Source organism: Ursus arctos, unplaced genomic scaffold (assembly GCF_023065955.2).
Source record: "Ursus arctos isolate Adak ecotype North America unplaced genomic scaffold, UrsArc2.0 scaffold_16, whole genome shotgun sequence".
Classification (NCBI taxonomy): domain Eukaryota; kingdom Metazoa; phylum Chordata; class Mammalia; order Carnivora; family Ursidae; genus Ursus; species Ursus arctos.
Window position 1 is genome coordinate 16,264,665 of NW_026622830.1, and position 16,523 is coordinate 16,281,187.

Consider the following 16,523-nt stretch of genomic DNA (forward strand, 5'->3'; position numbering starts at 1 on the left):
AAAAATAATAGTAAATAAAAAGTTTTGAAGATAATTTCAGTGCTTCTTGAGCAATTCAAGATCAAACACAAAGTTTTCTGGTTTTGGGGGGGTGGTTTTGGTCAGGAGTAAAAAAACCAAAGTTTTATTACATACACACGGAGGCCCAATAATGAAATTGAGACCCAAAGAAATGACCAAGGCAGGTAGTTTTTTATACCTTTTATACAGAGACAATAAATGGGTGAGGAATTGACAGGATAAAGAAAACAGGTATTTGAGGGCTTTAGTAAGGAATTCTAAGTGGAATCTGGGCTGAGGCAGTAGATTAGTAAAAAAGTAGCAAGGTGTATTTCTGTAGCTTTCTCAACGCTAAGGTCTCTACCTCTGATGATAAAGATGTCTTTTACTTTTTTTTTTCCTTTTTCAAATTTTTATTTAAATTCTGGCTAGATAAGGGGCACCTGGGTGGCTCAGTCAGTTAAGTGTCTACGCCTTTGGCTCAAGTCATGATCTGGGACTAGTCCCAAGTGGAGCTCCCTGCTTAGCAGGGAATCTGCTTCTCCCTCTCCCTCTGCCCCTCCCCCCTGCTCATACTCTCTCCCCCGCCCCCCCAGCACTCTCTCTCAAATAAAATCTTTAAATATTTTTTTTAAATTCTGGTTAGTTAACATACAGTGTAATAGTGGTTTCAGAAGTAGAATTTAGTGACTCATCACTTACATACAATATCCAGTGCTCACCATAACAAGTGTTCTCCTTAATACCCATCCCCACCCATATCCCTCCATCAACCCTCAGTTTGTTCTCTATCATTAAGAGTCTCTTATGGTTTGCTTCCCTCTCTCTTTTTTTCCCCTTCCCATAAGTTCATCTGTTTTGTTTCCTAAATTCTACATAGAAGTGAATTCATACAGTATTTGGCATTCTCTGACAGAATTCTTTCACTTAGCATAATACACTCTAGCTCTACCCACATCGATTGCAAATGGCAAGCTTTCATTTTTTTGATGGCTGAGCAATATTTCATTATATATACATATGCATATATACTACATCTTTATCCATTCATCAGTTGATGGACATTGGGGCTCTCTCCATGGTTTGGCTATTGTTGATAATGCTGGATAAACATTGGGGTGCATGTGCCCCTTTGAGTCAGTCATTTTTGTATTCTTTGGGTAAATACCTAGTAGTGCAATTGCTGGGTCATAGGGTAGTTCTATTTTTAACTTTTTGAGGAACCTCCATATTGTTTTCCAGAGTGGCTGCATTCCCACCAATAGTGTCAAAGTGTCACCCACTCCCTGCATCCTCACCAACATCTGTCGTTTCCTGTGTTGTTAATTTTAGCCATTCTGACAGGTGTGAGGTAGTATCTCATTGCAAACACAAAACACACACAAAAAAAACCCAAAACCACAAAATTTTCTCTAAGCTTTGGTTTGTCAATCCAAAAATTGGTATAACTCTAGCTACCAGTTTAATAAAGCATTTAAAAAATCTGAAAGCGAATTAACAACTTAAAATCATATGTGTAAATGACTGTAACTGGAAGAACTAGAGAAAGCCCTATGGAGGAGGAGAAGAGGGGCCCTCATCTCAGGGCTGAACTGGAGCTATGCTCTGTATGACAATGTCTTCCAGGTAAATATTTCCCCCTTCCTTACAGATCTGACTTGTATAATCTCCAGGGATGAATGGCTGTCATTAGAAGGCCATGTTCTCAGTCAAGTACTTATGTGAATAGAGACCAGACATCAGACACTTCACACACACCTGTCTTGGCCTCCTTCCCCTTCCCCTATTCTGTACTAACAAACACTTAAGAGTATCTAGAGTGAATCAGTCTGACCTGGGGCAATGTACTCCTAAAAAGAGTGTGGGATTGGAGGGGTAAGGGTGGAGTGCAGACCCTGGGGTGTGGCAAACTCCTGCAGGAGGGGCTAAGGTTTAACTGAAAGCAAGATGGAGCTCTGAAAAGGTAGTTGTTCGAAGGAAGTGCTCTCAGAATCGAAACAGGAATCTTATAACAAAGCATAAAGTTAGAAATTGGGGAGGGGAAGCACCCATGAAGAGCTCCCTATAAAGATAATGTGAATTTTCCTTTCTCTTAGACCATGAGAAAATTCTCTTTAGCTTAAGTTTTAAATTATTTCCTTTCAGAGCTAGTTTCCCCCTCACTTCAGTCAAGTCTCACCTACCCCTCTGACTTCTGTGTCATATCATGGGTGAGAAGTGGCACCTGCCCCACGTTCTCTATTCTCCCCCTTCTGCCCTGCCCCAGCACTAGCCCAGGAAAGGGGACTGTAGGCCACGAGTCCCAGGCCAGAAGCAGAAAGAAATGAGCAGTTGCCATGGAGGAAGAAAAGGGATGTGGGAGAAACAGTTACATGGTTGTGAGTGCACATCCTTGCTCCACACTTCCACCAAATACACTCCAAGGAGATGATTCTCAAGGAGGAAGGGAAAATGGACACTTGAGTCATCCGATGAAAACTGTCAGCTATTATTTATACTCCTCTATTTCTTTTATTATTAGTAAGAAACCAATCAGACTGACATTTTATAAGCTAGTATTTATACTCCTCTATTTCTTTTATTATTAGTAAGAAATCAATCAGACTGACATTTTATAAGACTTTAAGCATATATACATCCACCCAAAAACCAAAAACAGGATTTTTCCAAACCACACATGAATGAATAAGAATTAGCTGGGTAAATAGCTGGGAAAGTGTATTCCTGGGACAGGGAGCAAATATGTACAGGCCCCTAAGATAGGAATGAACTTAGCATATTTAAGGAACTGAAACAAAATCAATGTGGCTACAGCTGAGTGAGAGAAGGGAAAAGGGACATGATAGAAAAATGAGAACCTCAGACTTCAGTAGGTCAAGATTTTTCAAAACACAAAGCAGGAGTAGATCTCCACATCTCAGAGCCTGCCCAGAAACTTATGCTTCCGGGATGACCCAGGAAACAGTCAACTAGCCATCTGCCCTTCACCACAATTACCAAGGACTTAATAACACAACAACAGGTAAGGTACTATGCCATGTAGCTAACAAAGCACTTTTATAAGTGTGGCCTCACTGGCGTTTCCCAACAACTTCGTAAGATTCATATCATCTCCATTACACAGACATACAAACAGAAGCTAAGAGTAACTTGCCCAGGTCACCCTCAAAGATAGACATGAAAATAAAAACTTCTACCTCCAAATCCACAGTTCTTTTACCTACACCAACTGGATAAGCTGACACAAAGCTTAAGAATTAGATGATGAGGGGTGGGGGATGGGTGAAACAGATGATGGGGGTTAAAGAGGAGGACACTTATCATGGTGAGCACCAAGGAATGTGTCGAAATGTTGAATCACTACACTGTGCACCTGAAATGAATATAACACTGTATGTTAATTATACTGGAATTAAAATAAAAAACTTAATTTAAAAAAAGAGTTAGATTGAGCTTAAATAAATAAATAATATTATGATTCTTGAATGTCAAAAATGTTAATTCTATGATGTATTTTGCCATACGTTTTTCACTTTTATCACTTTGCCTTGGTTTCGTCCTAAGAAAGGTCTTCTTTATTCTAAGGATTATAAAATATTCACCAACTTTTAGTGATCTTATGGTTGCATTTTTTTTTATCATTTAAAATTTTCATCCATCTGATTAAGGAGGGCACATTTTGCATGGTGCACTGGGTGTTATACGCAAGTAATGAATCATGGAACTTTACATCAAAAACTAGGGATATACTGTATGGTGACTAACATAATGTAATAAAAATTATTAAAAAAGTGTAATCCATCTGAAATATATTTTAGGAGTGTGCTGCAAAAATGGAAATGTTTTTTCAAATGGTTAGCCACAATTATGCCCTTCATTCCCCAATAATTTAAAATGTCATTTTTACTATAAACTAATAATCCTCACCTTTCATATATACAGTCTGATTCTAATTTATTTCTCTTTATTTCTGCATTATTACCACATTGTTTTCATTACAGAGTTTTGTAATATGCCTTAACTACATAAAACTTTCAACTCTTATGAGGCGAAATACCTCATAGGAGAAAGGTAAATCAGAAAAAATATTTACAACACGTGGAGGTCTTATAAATGAATAAGAAAAGATAAACTATCAATAGAAAAATGGGCAAAAAGTAGTGAACAGGAAATTAACAGAGGAAATACAATCAGCCAATAGCCTTTAAAGGCTATCCCACTCAGTAGTAATCAAAGAAAAGCAAATTAAAATAAAGAGATATCATTTTCATGAGAATACTCCATGCTAGCGAGAGAGAAAAAGGGAGATGTTCATAGGGACAACAAGTGCTATAAACTACCTCGGAGGCAATTTAGCCACGTACCACATTTGGCAATGCAACAACTGGAAAACTTCTGACCCAGAAATTCTAATACTAAGATCTATCATTACTAAAATATTAGCATAGATGCACAAAAATCGCACGTACAAAGATATTCACTATGTGCTTTATTTATAGTAAGTATAAAATTGTTTATAATAACAATTTGGAGCAGAAGTTAAGAGCACAGGCCCTGGAGCAGACTGCCTAGGTTTGAAACCAAGCTCTCACACTTACTAGTCAAGTGAGCTTGGGCAATTAACCTCTCTGTGACCTCATCTAAAACCTTTGTGTGTTTCTGTGATGATTAAATGAGATAAAAATGCCTGTCTCATACACATACACACACACACACACACACACACACAGAGACAAATGCCAGTCATATAGTAAGTGCTCAATAAATGTTCGGTTTAACTATTAAAACAAAATATCACAAATGACCTAAACGTTCAACAACAGGAGATTGGTTAGATAAATTAGGATAATTCCAATTTAATCTAGTCATTTAAAAGAATATGGTACCTATCTATATTTTTAAATATGAAAAAAAAATCTAGAAATCTAAATACCATATTGTTAAGAATAATTATCTTTGGGGAAAGGGGTATACATTTATAGTGCACGACTTCTATTTTCTTCCTTTCGAACTGTTCAAATTGGTTTTTTTGGTGAGAATGACTTTTATAATGAAAAATGAAAACTCTTCACTTTGAAAAAGAAAACTCCTCAAAATGACAAATGCATCCTCTTTAGGTAGCCTCAGAAAACACACTCACTGGGCATTGTTTCCATTGCTTTCCTCATCAATGATTCCAGGCACGGCCTTCCCTGCAGCTCGGCTAATTTCCCTTGAAGAAAAAAAATTAAATCTAGTAAACAAAAAAAAATTTAGGAATTTCACACTCCATTCATTAACAGTAAGTATGAACTAACTGCAAGGATTTTGCAGACTTTTTCAAAACATAATTCTTAAAACTTAAATAAAGGTACACCTACATACCTACACCTCTTTGTGTAGCTTGCAAAAGTTATATATGAGGATCAGTTCTTCTTTCTTGAGTCCTGAGGGAAGGATCAATATACTAGACCATATTCTAGACTAGATCCACATTCTAGTCCTATATTCTAGACTCGGTATCATCAGACCCAGCAGAGCACCTGGCATATAGCAAATTCAAGTGTGGAATGAATAATTTTGAATATAGGGAAAAGCTCACAGAGAGGGCACCCGATGCTGCTCCTCTCACACATTCACCTCCCACTTCTCCAAAGCCCCTAATTTATCCTTTAAGATCCAGTGAAACAGAAAAAATTGACCTCACCCCAGCTCCAGGGGTAGAGAATATGACCCAGCTATACGCATCATCGGGGCATTCTATGCCCTCTGCCACAGTGACCAGTTCAGGATGGGCATGTGGCGTAGGCCAGCCCAAACAGAGCAAATCTCAGGACTACTCTTGCTGGGAATGCTGGGACCAAAGCAGGCTCTCTTGCCCTAGATGGTGTGGCATGCAGGGATACTGCTAAATTATTCAGCCCATACACACAGCAGAGCAGAGCCAAGAGAACTACAGAGCAATGGAACTGGAGCCCTGACAACATCATCAATTTTCAGTCAATCCACACCTAAAGCCTGCCCTATTTCTGGGCTTTTCAATTACATGAATCAATAAGATCTTTTCATTGTTTCATCCCATTGAGAGAATAGGGTTTTCTACACTTGCAACTGAATGCATTCTGACAAAAAGGTGAATGTGTAATAAGGTTTCAAAACATGGGAGGAATGTAACTGGAGGAATGAGAAGTAACGGGATAAAATAAACTATAATACAGTAAAATAAAACAAAAGAACAAGAAAGGAACAAAGGCCAGTGACAAGAACGTGTGAGAAGAGACAAGAGAAGATAGGAATCATCTGTAAAAACATTTCTGCTTTCAACACGCTTACCTATTCAGGACTCCGTTGGAAACTAGAGCTTCTTTAGGATGGAAATACTTATAATATACATTTCTAACCACAGCATCTTTAAGGGAAAAAGAGAGGAAGTTGCATCTTAGATTAGAAATAGGTTTGAGGGGCGCCTGGGTGGCACAGCGGTTAAGCGTCTGCCTTAGGCTCAGGGCGTGATCCCGGCGTTGTGGGATCGAGCCCCACATCAGGCTCCTCTGCTATGGGCCTGCTTCTTCCTCTCCCACTCCCCCTGCTTGTGTTCCCTCTCTCGCTGGCTGTCTCTCTCTCTGTCAAATAAATAAAATCTTTAAAAAAAAAAAAAGAAAAAAAAGAAATAGGTTTGATATGGGGCGCCTGGGTGGCGCAGTCGTTAAGCGTCTGCCTTCGGCTCAGGGCGTGATCCCAGCGTTCTGGGATCGAGCCCCACATCAGGCTTCTCCTCTGGGAGCCTGCTTCTTCCTCTCTCACTCTCCCTGCTTGTGTTCCCTCTCTCACTGGCTGTCTCTCTCTGTCAAATAAATAAAATCTTAAAAAAAAAAAAAAGAAATAGGTTTGATATTATAGACACATATAAACTTTGACCTGTAGGGAACCCTGGAACTCTGTTCCGATTCCTCCCATTTTATACACGGAAGAAGCCTAGCCCCAGAAGTCTCAGACTGCCACTGAGATCAGAATGCTGGACCACACACCCTCAGCCCAGGGCTCTTTCCACTATACTATTAGGTCCAGAGGGCTACAATATGAATAATAAATAGGAAACAACTGCTTCTACTAAAATAACAATAATAATAATTACCATTATTAACCATGATTCCATATTCTTCTAGAAGAAAGTTAATATTCGTGTCAAATCTGGATTCCCCACCCTCTCCTAGCATCACAAGGATATCACCACCACCATCAAGGTATTTCTTCAGGACTTCAAACTACACAAAGGAAAAAAGCATATATGAATATACCCGAAAGACTTTTGTCTAAAGTACTATGAATAAGATCTTAACTACCTGAAAAATAAACAAATCTATAAGGCACTTAAATATAAATGTATATAAGATAATATAAAAGGTACTCTCTTCATAGGATTTCCAAGCTTGTCTTTAAGCATAAAGTTTCAAAATACTCAAACTGAATTAACATTTTCCACACTGACTATCTGGAAAGCAAACCAAAAGTGGAAACCATTAGCTAAAGGAAACTCACAGGCCATTGAGCAGCAGCCCCGGTCTCAACCTAGTGGAGACAACATCAGCACTGGTTGAAAACGATTGCTCCAGACCAAACCTTCCCCTCACTGCCAGCCACAGACATCAGGATGAAGGCACTGCATACCACCCCGAGGGAGGAATTCTGTTCCAGTCACTGACTGATCAAGCCACAGTGAGAAATACATGTTATCTGCTTATCTCTTGGGAAGCTCTCTCTTGCTTTCCCAAAGCTGAAGAGGGAAGAAAAAACTAGGACTGGTCTTGCTGACCCAGCTTGAGAAAACCTGGGGTGAGTGGTCTAGACCAATAGTCTCTCAATTTTCCTCAAGCACCCCATAAGAAAATAATGTGAACACGTACTCTGATATGTGTATAAAGTACATGTGTTTATATAATTATAAAACATCCTCCCAAAAAGGGAAATTTTGAAGGATAATAAAGATACGACAAATAGAGTTTCCTTCCGGCACCTCAGTGATTTACCATATACATCCCACTTTGGAAACCACTGGCTTCGCCCAGCTCTGCCACAGCAAAGCTCTTGCTCTTGCACACTCCCTAGACTTCCTTCTCTCCTCCAGTCCCCTAAATATAGAAAACATAGTGCAACAATTAACATCACCAAAGGGGCTAGCTCCCAAATGAGATCTTCACGGATCCTGGACTCTGTACGAGACTGTCCCATTCATGGGGATCCTACATACCTATTTTTAGCCTTTGTTTCAAAATGTCAATTATAAAGAAGGGCTCAAGCATTAGCAAAGTGAAATACACGTATTCTTCTAGTGCCGATATGCCCAAACACTGACAATTTGAAGCACACATATTCTTTTATACTTTTACACATATTCTTTTATAAGTCATCTTCCTTTAACTTCTTTACATTACAGTTAAGACACTTAATTTTTTAATGATAGTGGGTTATAATATCTAGGCTTCTCGATTCAGAATAAAGGTTCATTTATAATATAGATAGGGGTGCTGGATGGCACAGTCGATTAGGCATCTGACTCTTGGTTTTGTCTCAGGTCATGATCTTGTGGTCGTGGGATCAAGCCCCACATTGGGCTTCCGGCTCTGTGCTCAGCATGGGGTCGGCTTGAGATTCTCTCCCTCTCCCTTAGTCCCTCCCTCCACTTGCACTCTACCTCTCTCTCTAAAATAAAATAAATAAATAAAATCTTAAAAAAATAATATAGATAGATATTGATCTGACAGGGTTGGGAAGCATGGTCTGGGCCAACTGGCGGTAAGTGAATACCATCACCAAGCAAATGTGTAAGCCAATGGAGCTGAGGTGGGAACAAAGAAAAACTAAATTCAGTCTAGTTTCCAGCTTGATTCTCACATCTAGTATCAAACATATGATGTCCTGTCATAGAGGTTTCTGGAGGACAACATCAAAGAGGGATCATCTAGTCTATGAGGAATGAACTGGCCCCTTTACTGGTTCTAGGAGGCCGGCAGCAGTGTCTAGGAAGGCAGTGATCTCTGCCTGGAGGAACACCTCTACTGACCATTTGGATCAGCTTAGCAGAAGAATAAAAACACAGAGGGATGTTGGTCCTTAGAAAGAAGTTAAAAGTTTTTCTGCCTTTCCTTCCCACCTCACTCCACCTCTAAAGAGAGGGCATGCTGGACGGGCATGGTCTGGTGGGAGAACATTTTATTAGGCTAAATATGCCTCTCAAGGGATTCTATCTTTTGGATGCCACTGCCTTCCATCCCTAAGAGCCTGAAGTAAGGTTTGACCTAGTGCCTGTTCCCTCTTGGGAAAAGGACCAGGCACTGGTCTCTGACTCTCTTTCCAGATGCCCTGGCTTTTCTGAGGTTGCTTGTTTCCTCAGCAAAGACCTGGTCACCTCTCTCTTTGTCTTCACTAGGTGGAGAAGGGTGGTAGCAGAGGAGAAATTATTGGAGTGTGAGGCTAAAACCCAACCAGGAATATAGTATTCCTTCACAGGTCACTGCCCACTGTGTGTACATTTCCCTCAGGGTCTCAGTGGGTGGGGGCAGCTGGCCAACTCCATGTTCCTAACAGGAATTCCTGCCTCTTCTCTCAATTAACCTGATCAGTTATGTCTCTCTTGATGCCCTTCTCAGCTGAGAAGGTGGCCTTGCAGTCAGGTCAACAACAACAAAAAAACAATAGAAATGCTTCCCTGTAGACCTCCCTGCTGTGTCCCCACCCAGAGTCAGAGCAAAAGACTGTGGAATCCCCCCAGTCTAAGGACCACATCGGTCCCACCCTGCCTCAACTTCCCTACTCCCCACAACCCTCCCTGAGCACCACAGCACTTGTAGGTCTCTATGAGAAAAGCTCTTGTTGTGTTCTGGGGTTTCTGTTTAGTTGTGGCAAAGTACACGTAACATTTACCATCTTAACGATTTCTAAGTGCGCAGGTCAGTAATTAAGTACATTCACATAATTGTGCAATGGATCACCACCATCCATCTCCAGAACTCTTTTCGTCTTGCAAAACTGACGCTCAATACCTATTAAACAACTCCTCATTTCCTTCCTCACCCTAGCCCCTGGCAACCACGATTCTAACTTTATATGAATTTGACTACTCTAGTCACGTCGTATAAACGGAATCACACAGTACTGGTCTTTTTGTAATTGGCTTCTTTCATTTACCATAACGTCCTCAATATTCACCCATATTGTAGCATGTATCAGAACTGCCTACCTTTTTAAGGCTGAATAATAATTTATTGGATGTATATACCACATTTTGTTTACCATTCATCCATTGGTAGACTTGGGTTGCTCCTACCTTTTGGCTATTGTGAATAATGCTGCTATAAACGTGAATGTACAAATACCTCTTTGAGATTCTGCTTTCAATTCTTTTGGATATATATCTAGAAGTGGGATTGCTGGATCATGTGATAATTCTATTTAAAATTTTTTGGGGAACTGCCATTCTATTTTACATAATGGCTGCAGACACATATTTTACCTTTCCACCAACAGTGCACCTAAGTTCCAGTTTCTCTACATCTTTGCCAATACTTGTGTTCTGGGTTCTACATTTATCATTCTTTGTCTATTCTATGAAATAGAATTAAAACAGCTTCACGTTAAAAGGAATTTTCCTATTTTCAAAGCAAAAATATGGCGAACAGGTATGGCTGGTACTTAATTAGCCTCAACTATGTGTCTGGTACTTGACATGCAGTATCTCAGTTAATGATCATTAACAACTCCATGATGAAGAAAGACAGGAAAGTGAATACCTTAAGGCAATACAGTGTACGGTGAAGAGGGATTAAAACCAGAATTTCAGAGCCCACGCACCTAACCTTCTTACTGTATTTCTTCTTTTTGGATATTTCTTACCTCAGCTGCAGTAAATTTTTCCCTTGGCCCAGCTGTAATCCACAGTTTCACCCCAATTAGCTTCTCAGATGTGATTTCATCTTTTAAGCTAGAAATATGATTTTTAAAGTGTTAGATCCATAATTTAAGCCAATTTAGGAATTATTTTAGCCTCTAGACTATATGGAACCCAAAGGCCAGAGAGGCCCAGAGATGAAGGGATTTAGAGGTACCTGGTACAGCCTCTCTCCCAGAGTAAAAATCCTCTCTATAGGCTTGTCCCAGATCAGCCTCTGCTCAAATACTTCCTATTGGCCAAGATGTCCAAATTAAACCATGCAAGATGAAAGTCCTCCAACTACTAATTCAATCAGCTCTGCCATTAGCTGATATGATTACATATCCTTACCCATTAAGAAAAACCATTTACACACACACACACACACACACACACACACAAAGAGATAATTCTCATCTATCCTTTCCCTAAACTGAAGTACTGACCCAAGTTAAAATATGGAGAAAGACTCTAACCTCTTAAAAAATTGTATCTGTATAATTCGAATAATTTTTTGATTTGTAATTTGGGAGACAATATGCTAATTGTCAATTTTCAAAAGAGATGTTTTTTATAATCTTTTAATTACTTCTGAACAATCTTTATATTGAACTCCTCCTATCTAAACAACTTCTTACATAAGAAAATAAAGACTTTCCAATTATTACCAGCAGGCTATTATTATCACTTAGAAAGGAAAACAATATATATGGTCACCTCTGAATCTTCCAATTACTCCGAAGTCTTTTCTGCATGGATTTATAGCCATTGTTGGTGGTAAATACTTCTTTTTTGTATGCATTGAAAAGAATGGTGCTCCGGAGCTCTTTCTCCATGGTTACCTTATGGAAAAAAGAAGGGATCAGAAAAAGAGAAACAATAAACAATATTCCAAAAATCCTAATGGAATAAACAGTCTTCTAATTTATCAAGAAAGGGCATACAGCTGCAACCTAGCTATGAAATCCCTATGACTCTCGAAGGTTGAGAATGAAAATGCATAATCACAGCTACAGAAACGTTAAGGCCAACTCTGGCTTTTGCCTCCTGTTTCTTGCCCTGGCCATCCTACCAGCTTATTCTCACGACCCTGCCCTGCCATCACCCTACCTTTATGCCCTTAGACTATGTTTCCCACTTGATTTCTCACTGCTAACTACCGTTAAGTGTGGGGCATAGTCTTCTAGATTCTTTTTATACACGTTACCTTACAATTTTTTTATGATATAGGATCCAACACACTTTTTTCACCTAACTTTGTATCTTTCCATGTCAGTACACATGGATCTACCACATTTTTTTAAAACTGCTGCACAATATTGCATTTATGGATGTACCATAATTTAACCAGTCATACAGGTGAACATATTTTTTTTCAAAATTTTTGCTAGTAAAACAATGCTACAAACATCATCCTTAAACATGATATTTTTCTGCACTTTTCATATTTGTAGAATAAATTCCTACCTGCTGAATGGCTAAATAATTTCCAAATTGCCCTCCAAAATTGTATTTTTTAATTCCATTAACACTAATGCATTTGTTTCTATGTAATCCTATTTCTAATCTTGTTCATCTTTGCTAATAAAATAGGCAAAAATAATTTTTAAAAAAGCCCTCATTGTTTTAATTTTCACTTTGAAATTGGTAAGATGGCCATCTTTCACTGTGCATATTGGCCACTCATATTTCTTCTGATTTTCTTGTTCATGTACTCTGTTCATTTTTCTATTGGGTTTAATATTTTTCTAACTGATCATTAAATACTTTCATAAATGTACTTGTCTTTAGACTTAGCTTCTAGTACTTTTTTTTGGTTTGGTTTGGAATTTTGCAGGACATACAGAAGGTTTTAAATTTTACAGAGTCAAAAGTATTAATCTTTTCCTTTCTGACTTCTGGATTGCAGGACATATTTACAAGAGTTTTGCTGTGCTAAGGTTACAAATACATACACCAATTGAAAAGAATGCTTTCTTCTAGTACTTTGTTATGTCAGTTTTTAAGATATAAATTTTGGCCTATTTGGAACTTATTTTGGTGATCAAAATGAGCTTCATTATTGTTCTTTTTTTAATTACTAGAAAGCTGCCTGACACCAAACTACCTTTTCTTTTCTTTTGTTCTAAGATTTTATTTATTTATTTAATGAGAGAGAGAGAGCATGAAAGCGCACAAGAGGGGGACTGGCAGGCAAAGGGAAAGGGAGAAGCAGGCTCCCCAGGAGCAGGGAGCCTCTATGCAGGGCTTGATCCCAGGGTCCCAGGATCGTGACCTGAGCCGAAGGCAGACACTTAACCAACTGAGCCACCCAGGTGTCCCCAAACCACCTTTTCAATGATGATTTGAAATACCACCTTGACTACATAATATATCCCCATAAGTATCTGTATTTGGATCTATTCTGAATTCCATTACATTCTATCTGCATCTAAGTTCCTGCTCAGTTCCATACCATTTTAATTACTACAACTTTATAATATGTTATACTATCTGGTGGTGCTGCAGAGCTAATCCTCCTTATTATCCTTACTTTTTAGAATTTTCCTGCCTAGTCTCACATATTTTTTTATTCCAATTGAACTTTAAAATCTTTTTTTTTTTAAGATTTATTTATTTATTTATTTATTTATTTATTTATTTATTTAACAGAGAGAGAGAGAACACAAGCAGGGGGAGTGGGAGAGGAAGAAGCAGGCTCCTAGCGGAGGAGCCAGACGTGGGGCTTGATCCCAGAACGCTGGGATCACGCCCTGAGCCGAAGGCAGACGCTTAACAAGGCGGACGCTTAACGACTGCGCCACCCAAGCGCCCCTAAAATCATTTTGTCATCTTTAAAAAAAAAAAAAAAAAAGGAGCTCATGATTACAGCACCAGGGTCTTTTCACGTTCCAACCGTCCGTGTATACGCTTGTCTTCCCAATGCGTACATACAATATTGTATCCAGCTTTTCCCAGTTTCCTGAAAGAAGTCTTCATGGTCAGGTTAGTGGTTGTACGCTCTCTTGCGTGGTTATGCCATAATGAACTCAACCACCGCCTTCATGGGCATCTTTTCAACGATTTTGCCGTCACAAACAAACTGGAATTTACATACTTCTACTCTTGCCATTATTTTTGCTGTAGGACACATTCCTAAGAACACGATTCCTAGGAAAAGGGTTTGAGACTAAGATGTTAACGATTCCTCGACCAATGCTCTTTCATACTCAGCAAGACGACTAAAAACCCGCCAGGTCGCAGGCGACGGGGATTCGAACCCAGGGCGAGGTTCGGGATCCAGGCCTATATCCGCGGCCCCAGTTTACTATATCCCAACGAATCTCGATTTTCCACAAGACTGGCCCAGAGGCCTCAGGAACAGGCCGGCGAGGCCCTCGCCAGCTCCCAGGCCGCCCCAACGGCTCGACCGGCTCATCCCAGTCGGAGCCCTTCTTACCTGAGGCCCAGTGACCACCATCTTCACCTGACACCGCCCGGCATCCCGCGGCCAGGTATCCAAGGCCTCTTAGCAACGGCGCTGGAGAGGCGGTGCGCCGGGCAGGCGTTCCTGGGGCGTGGACGTACCCCGGAGCAACGTGATGACGACAGAACGAAGGAGCCATTCCGGAGCGACACGGAGAGGAGGTCGGGGGGCGGGGCTAATATGGGACTGTACCATTATGTGGGATGAGGGGTAGACCGAAACAGAACGTGAATTAACTTCATGACAAAGACAAGCCCATCTTGTTTCGTCCTTTAATATCAAGTATTATTAGAGACTGGTAAAAATGGTAGGACCCTAGGGCCCAAACTTCGCTCCGCCGCGAGGGAGAAGAGCGAAGGCTTCCGCCGGGGGGGGGGGGGGGCGGGGGGGATGCCCCAGCCTCGGCCCTAAGGGCGCAGGTGCGGAGAGGAGGGGTGAACCCGGGTGGAGCTCTGCGGCTTCGACCCTACGTCGGGGTGGAGGGATCCAGAGCGCAATTTAGCGGCTTCGTGCCCGGTGTGGAGGGGATTCGGGGCCTTGGGGGCCCAGGAAAGACTTTCCGGGGGAGGGTGGGCAGGTTTAGTGGTGCCAATGGTCACTCGAGATAGTTGGGTCTTCGTTAATTAGCTCTGCATCTCTGAGCGCCACCGTGCCAGGCACGGGATATGGGTGTGAACCCGCCCTCTGGGCCTCCCCAGACCAGGAGTTAGACCTTGACCGGACCCTACAAAACAGTGAAAATGTAAACTGTATTATTAAGGGGGCTGTGAGGGCCCGGAGCTGGTCTGAAAGGCGCCCCGGATGAACAGAGATATGATTGATACTCATTAAGGCAAGGGCTGGAGAAGGAACTGCTATGCCAAAGAGCCAAAGCCACTTAGAGGTTGTCCTGCCATTCCCATCAAAATGAAAAGCCAGGCGCAGGTAACCACAAACAGGCCACCTTTCGCTCCAGGGGAGCGACCCTTGCCTACCCTGAGAGTGTGGACTGCAATGCCACTTCCTCGCCGGTCCAAACCAAGAGCTGAGACATCTGGCAGTTTGGAAACAAACATCCGGAAATGTTTGTTACAATCTCCAATAGGTACAGAGTAGTAGCAGTTTTAGGAGCTTGAAACACACAACTCTTGTTGCCTTTACACAACTGTCACTGCAGAGCTAAAAAATGAAGAGGATGGGAGTTCTCTTCATGGGGATGCTGTATTTTGGTGCAAAATTAATAAAGATGAAAGTGATGTATTCCCATTGGAGAGGGCCACTTGAGGGTTTGGACAGGTCTGGAGTTCCTTCTGCCTGATGTACCGTCAGTGTTTGCTAGAAAACCAAAGGAGGACCTGCGCAGGACCTGCGCAGAGCAGTTCTCCCACTGCTGGAGCCTGCAGGAGAAGGCCAGTTTTAAAATCAGCAGCCATCAAGTTCAGTTGCCAGCTGTGCCTTGTACCAGCTGGGTGACCTTGGGCTAGTTGCTTAACCTCTCCGAATGAATGTTTCTTATCTGTAAAGTGAGGTTAATAATTTCTAAATGCTGGTTTATGGTGAGGATTGTAGATAATGCATGTAAAGATCAGAACGTGCTCAGTAAACCCAGACGAAGCAGGATCAGTTCAACATCATATTCTTCTTCATTTTTATTTTCTATCCTGCTGAAAATTTTGTGACTCTATAGTCTTAGACCACTTGGAAGCATTATGTGTTTCACAACCCATAGCAGGTTGTGTACTTTTCACAGTACTATCATGTTACTGACAATTACACTCTGGCTTTTTGCTTTGGGAAGTTGGGGAATGTGGGCCTCTCCATCATGTTCCACATTTGTCAATTAACAGTTGCTGTTATGATGGAAACCAAATCAGAGTTTCTTTCAAAGTTCTCAGCACATGTCATGAGGTAACAGTAACTTCCTGACCCAGCTTGGATCTCCAGTAGGTCAGTGTTAGTGTCATTGGTGTGTTTTCCATGGTCTTCCAGCATCATCCCCCGTTATTCCTGGGGCAAGGACCTGAGCACGCACACACACACACACACACACACACAAGGAAGAGAGGGAGTGGGGTTAGGAGGAAAAGGCAATAAAATCGCCAGCACACACTGATGTTAAAGTTTTCTCTTTGTCCATACGCCAAAAAGCCGATAAGCCCAACCTGAAGTAGC

General features: G+C 40.9%; 1 protein-coding gene across 4 annotated transcripts in view; it reads right to left on the reverse strand.

The window, feature by feature from the left end:
- The window catches only part of IFT52 (intraflagellar transport 52), a 34,817-nt gene extending 20,300 nt beyond the window's left edge, over positions 1–14,517 (reverse strand). For 2 of the 4 annotated variants that reach the window (XM_057312518.1, XM_026503527.4), the window contains exons 1-6: positions 14,346–14,517; positions 11,624–11,748; positions 10,870–10,957; positions 7,115–7,244; positions 6,313–6,388; positions 5,141–5,212 (exon numbers count right to left, since the gene is read on the reverse strand). In XM_057312518.1, the coding sequence (XP_057168501.1) occupies positions 5,141–5,212; positions 6,313–6,388; positions 7,115–7,244; positions 10,870–10,957; positions 11,624–11,748; positions 14,346–14,366 (512 nt within the window). In that variant the 5' untranslated portion in view covers positions 14,367–14,517. Of the gene's footprint in view, positions 1–5,140; positions 5,213–6,312; positions 6,389–7,114; positions 7,245–10,869; positions 10,958–11,623; positions 11,749–13,840; positions 14,057–14,345 lie in introns of all 4 variants that reach the window. The other 2 variants (XM_057312517.1, XM_026503526.4) reach the window with 2 other exon arrangements.
- Between the last annotated feature and the right edge of the window lie 2,006 nt (positions 14,518–16,523).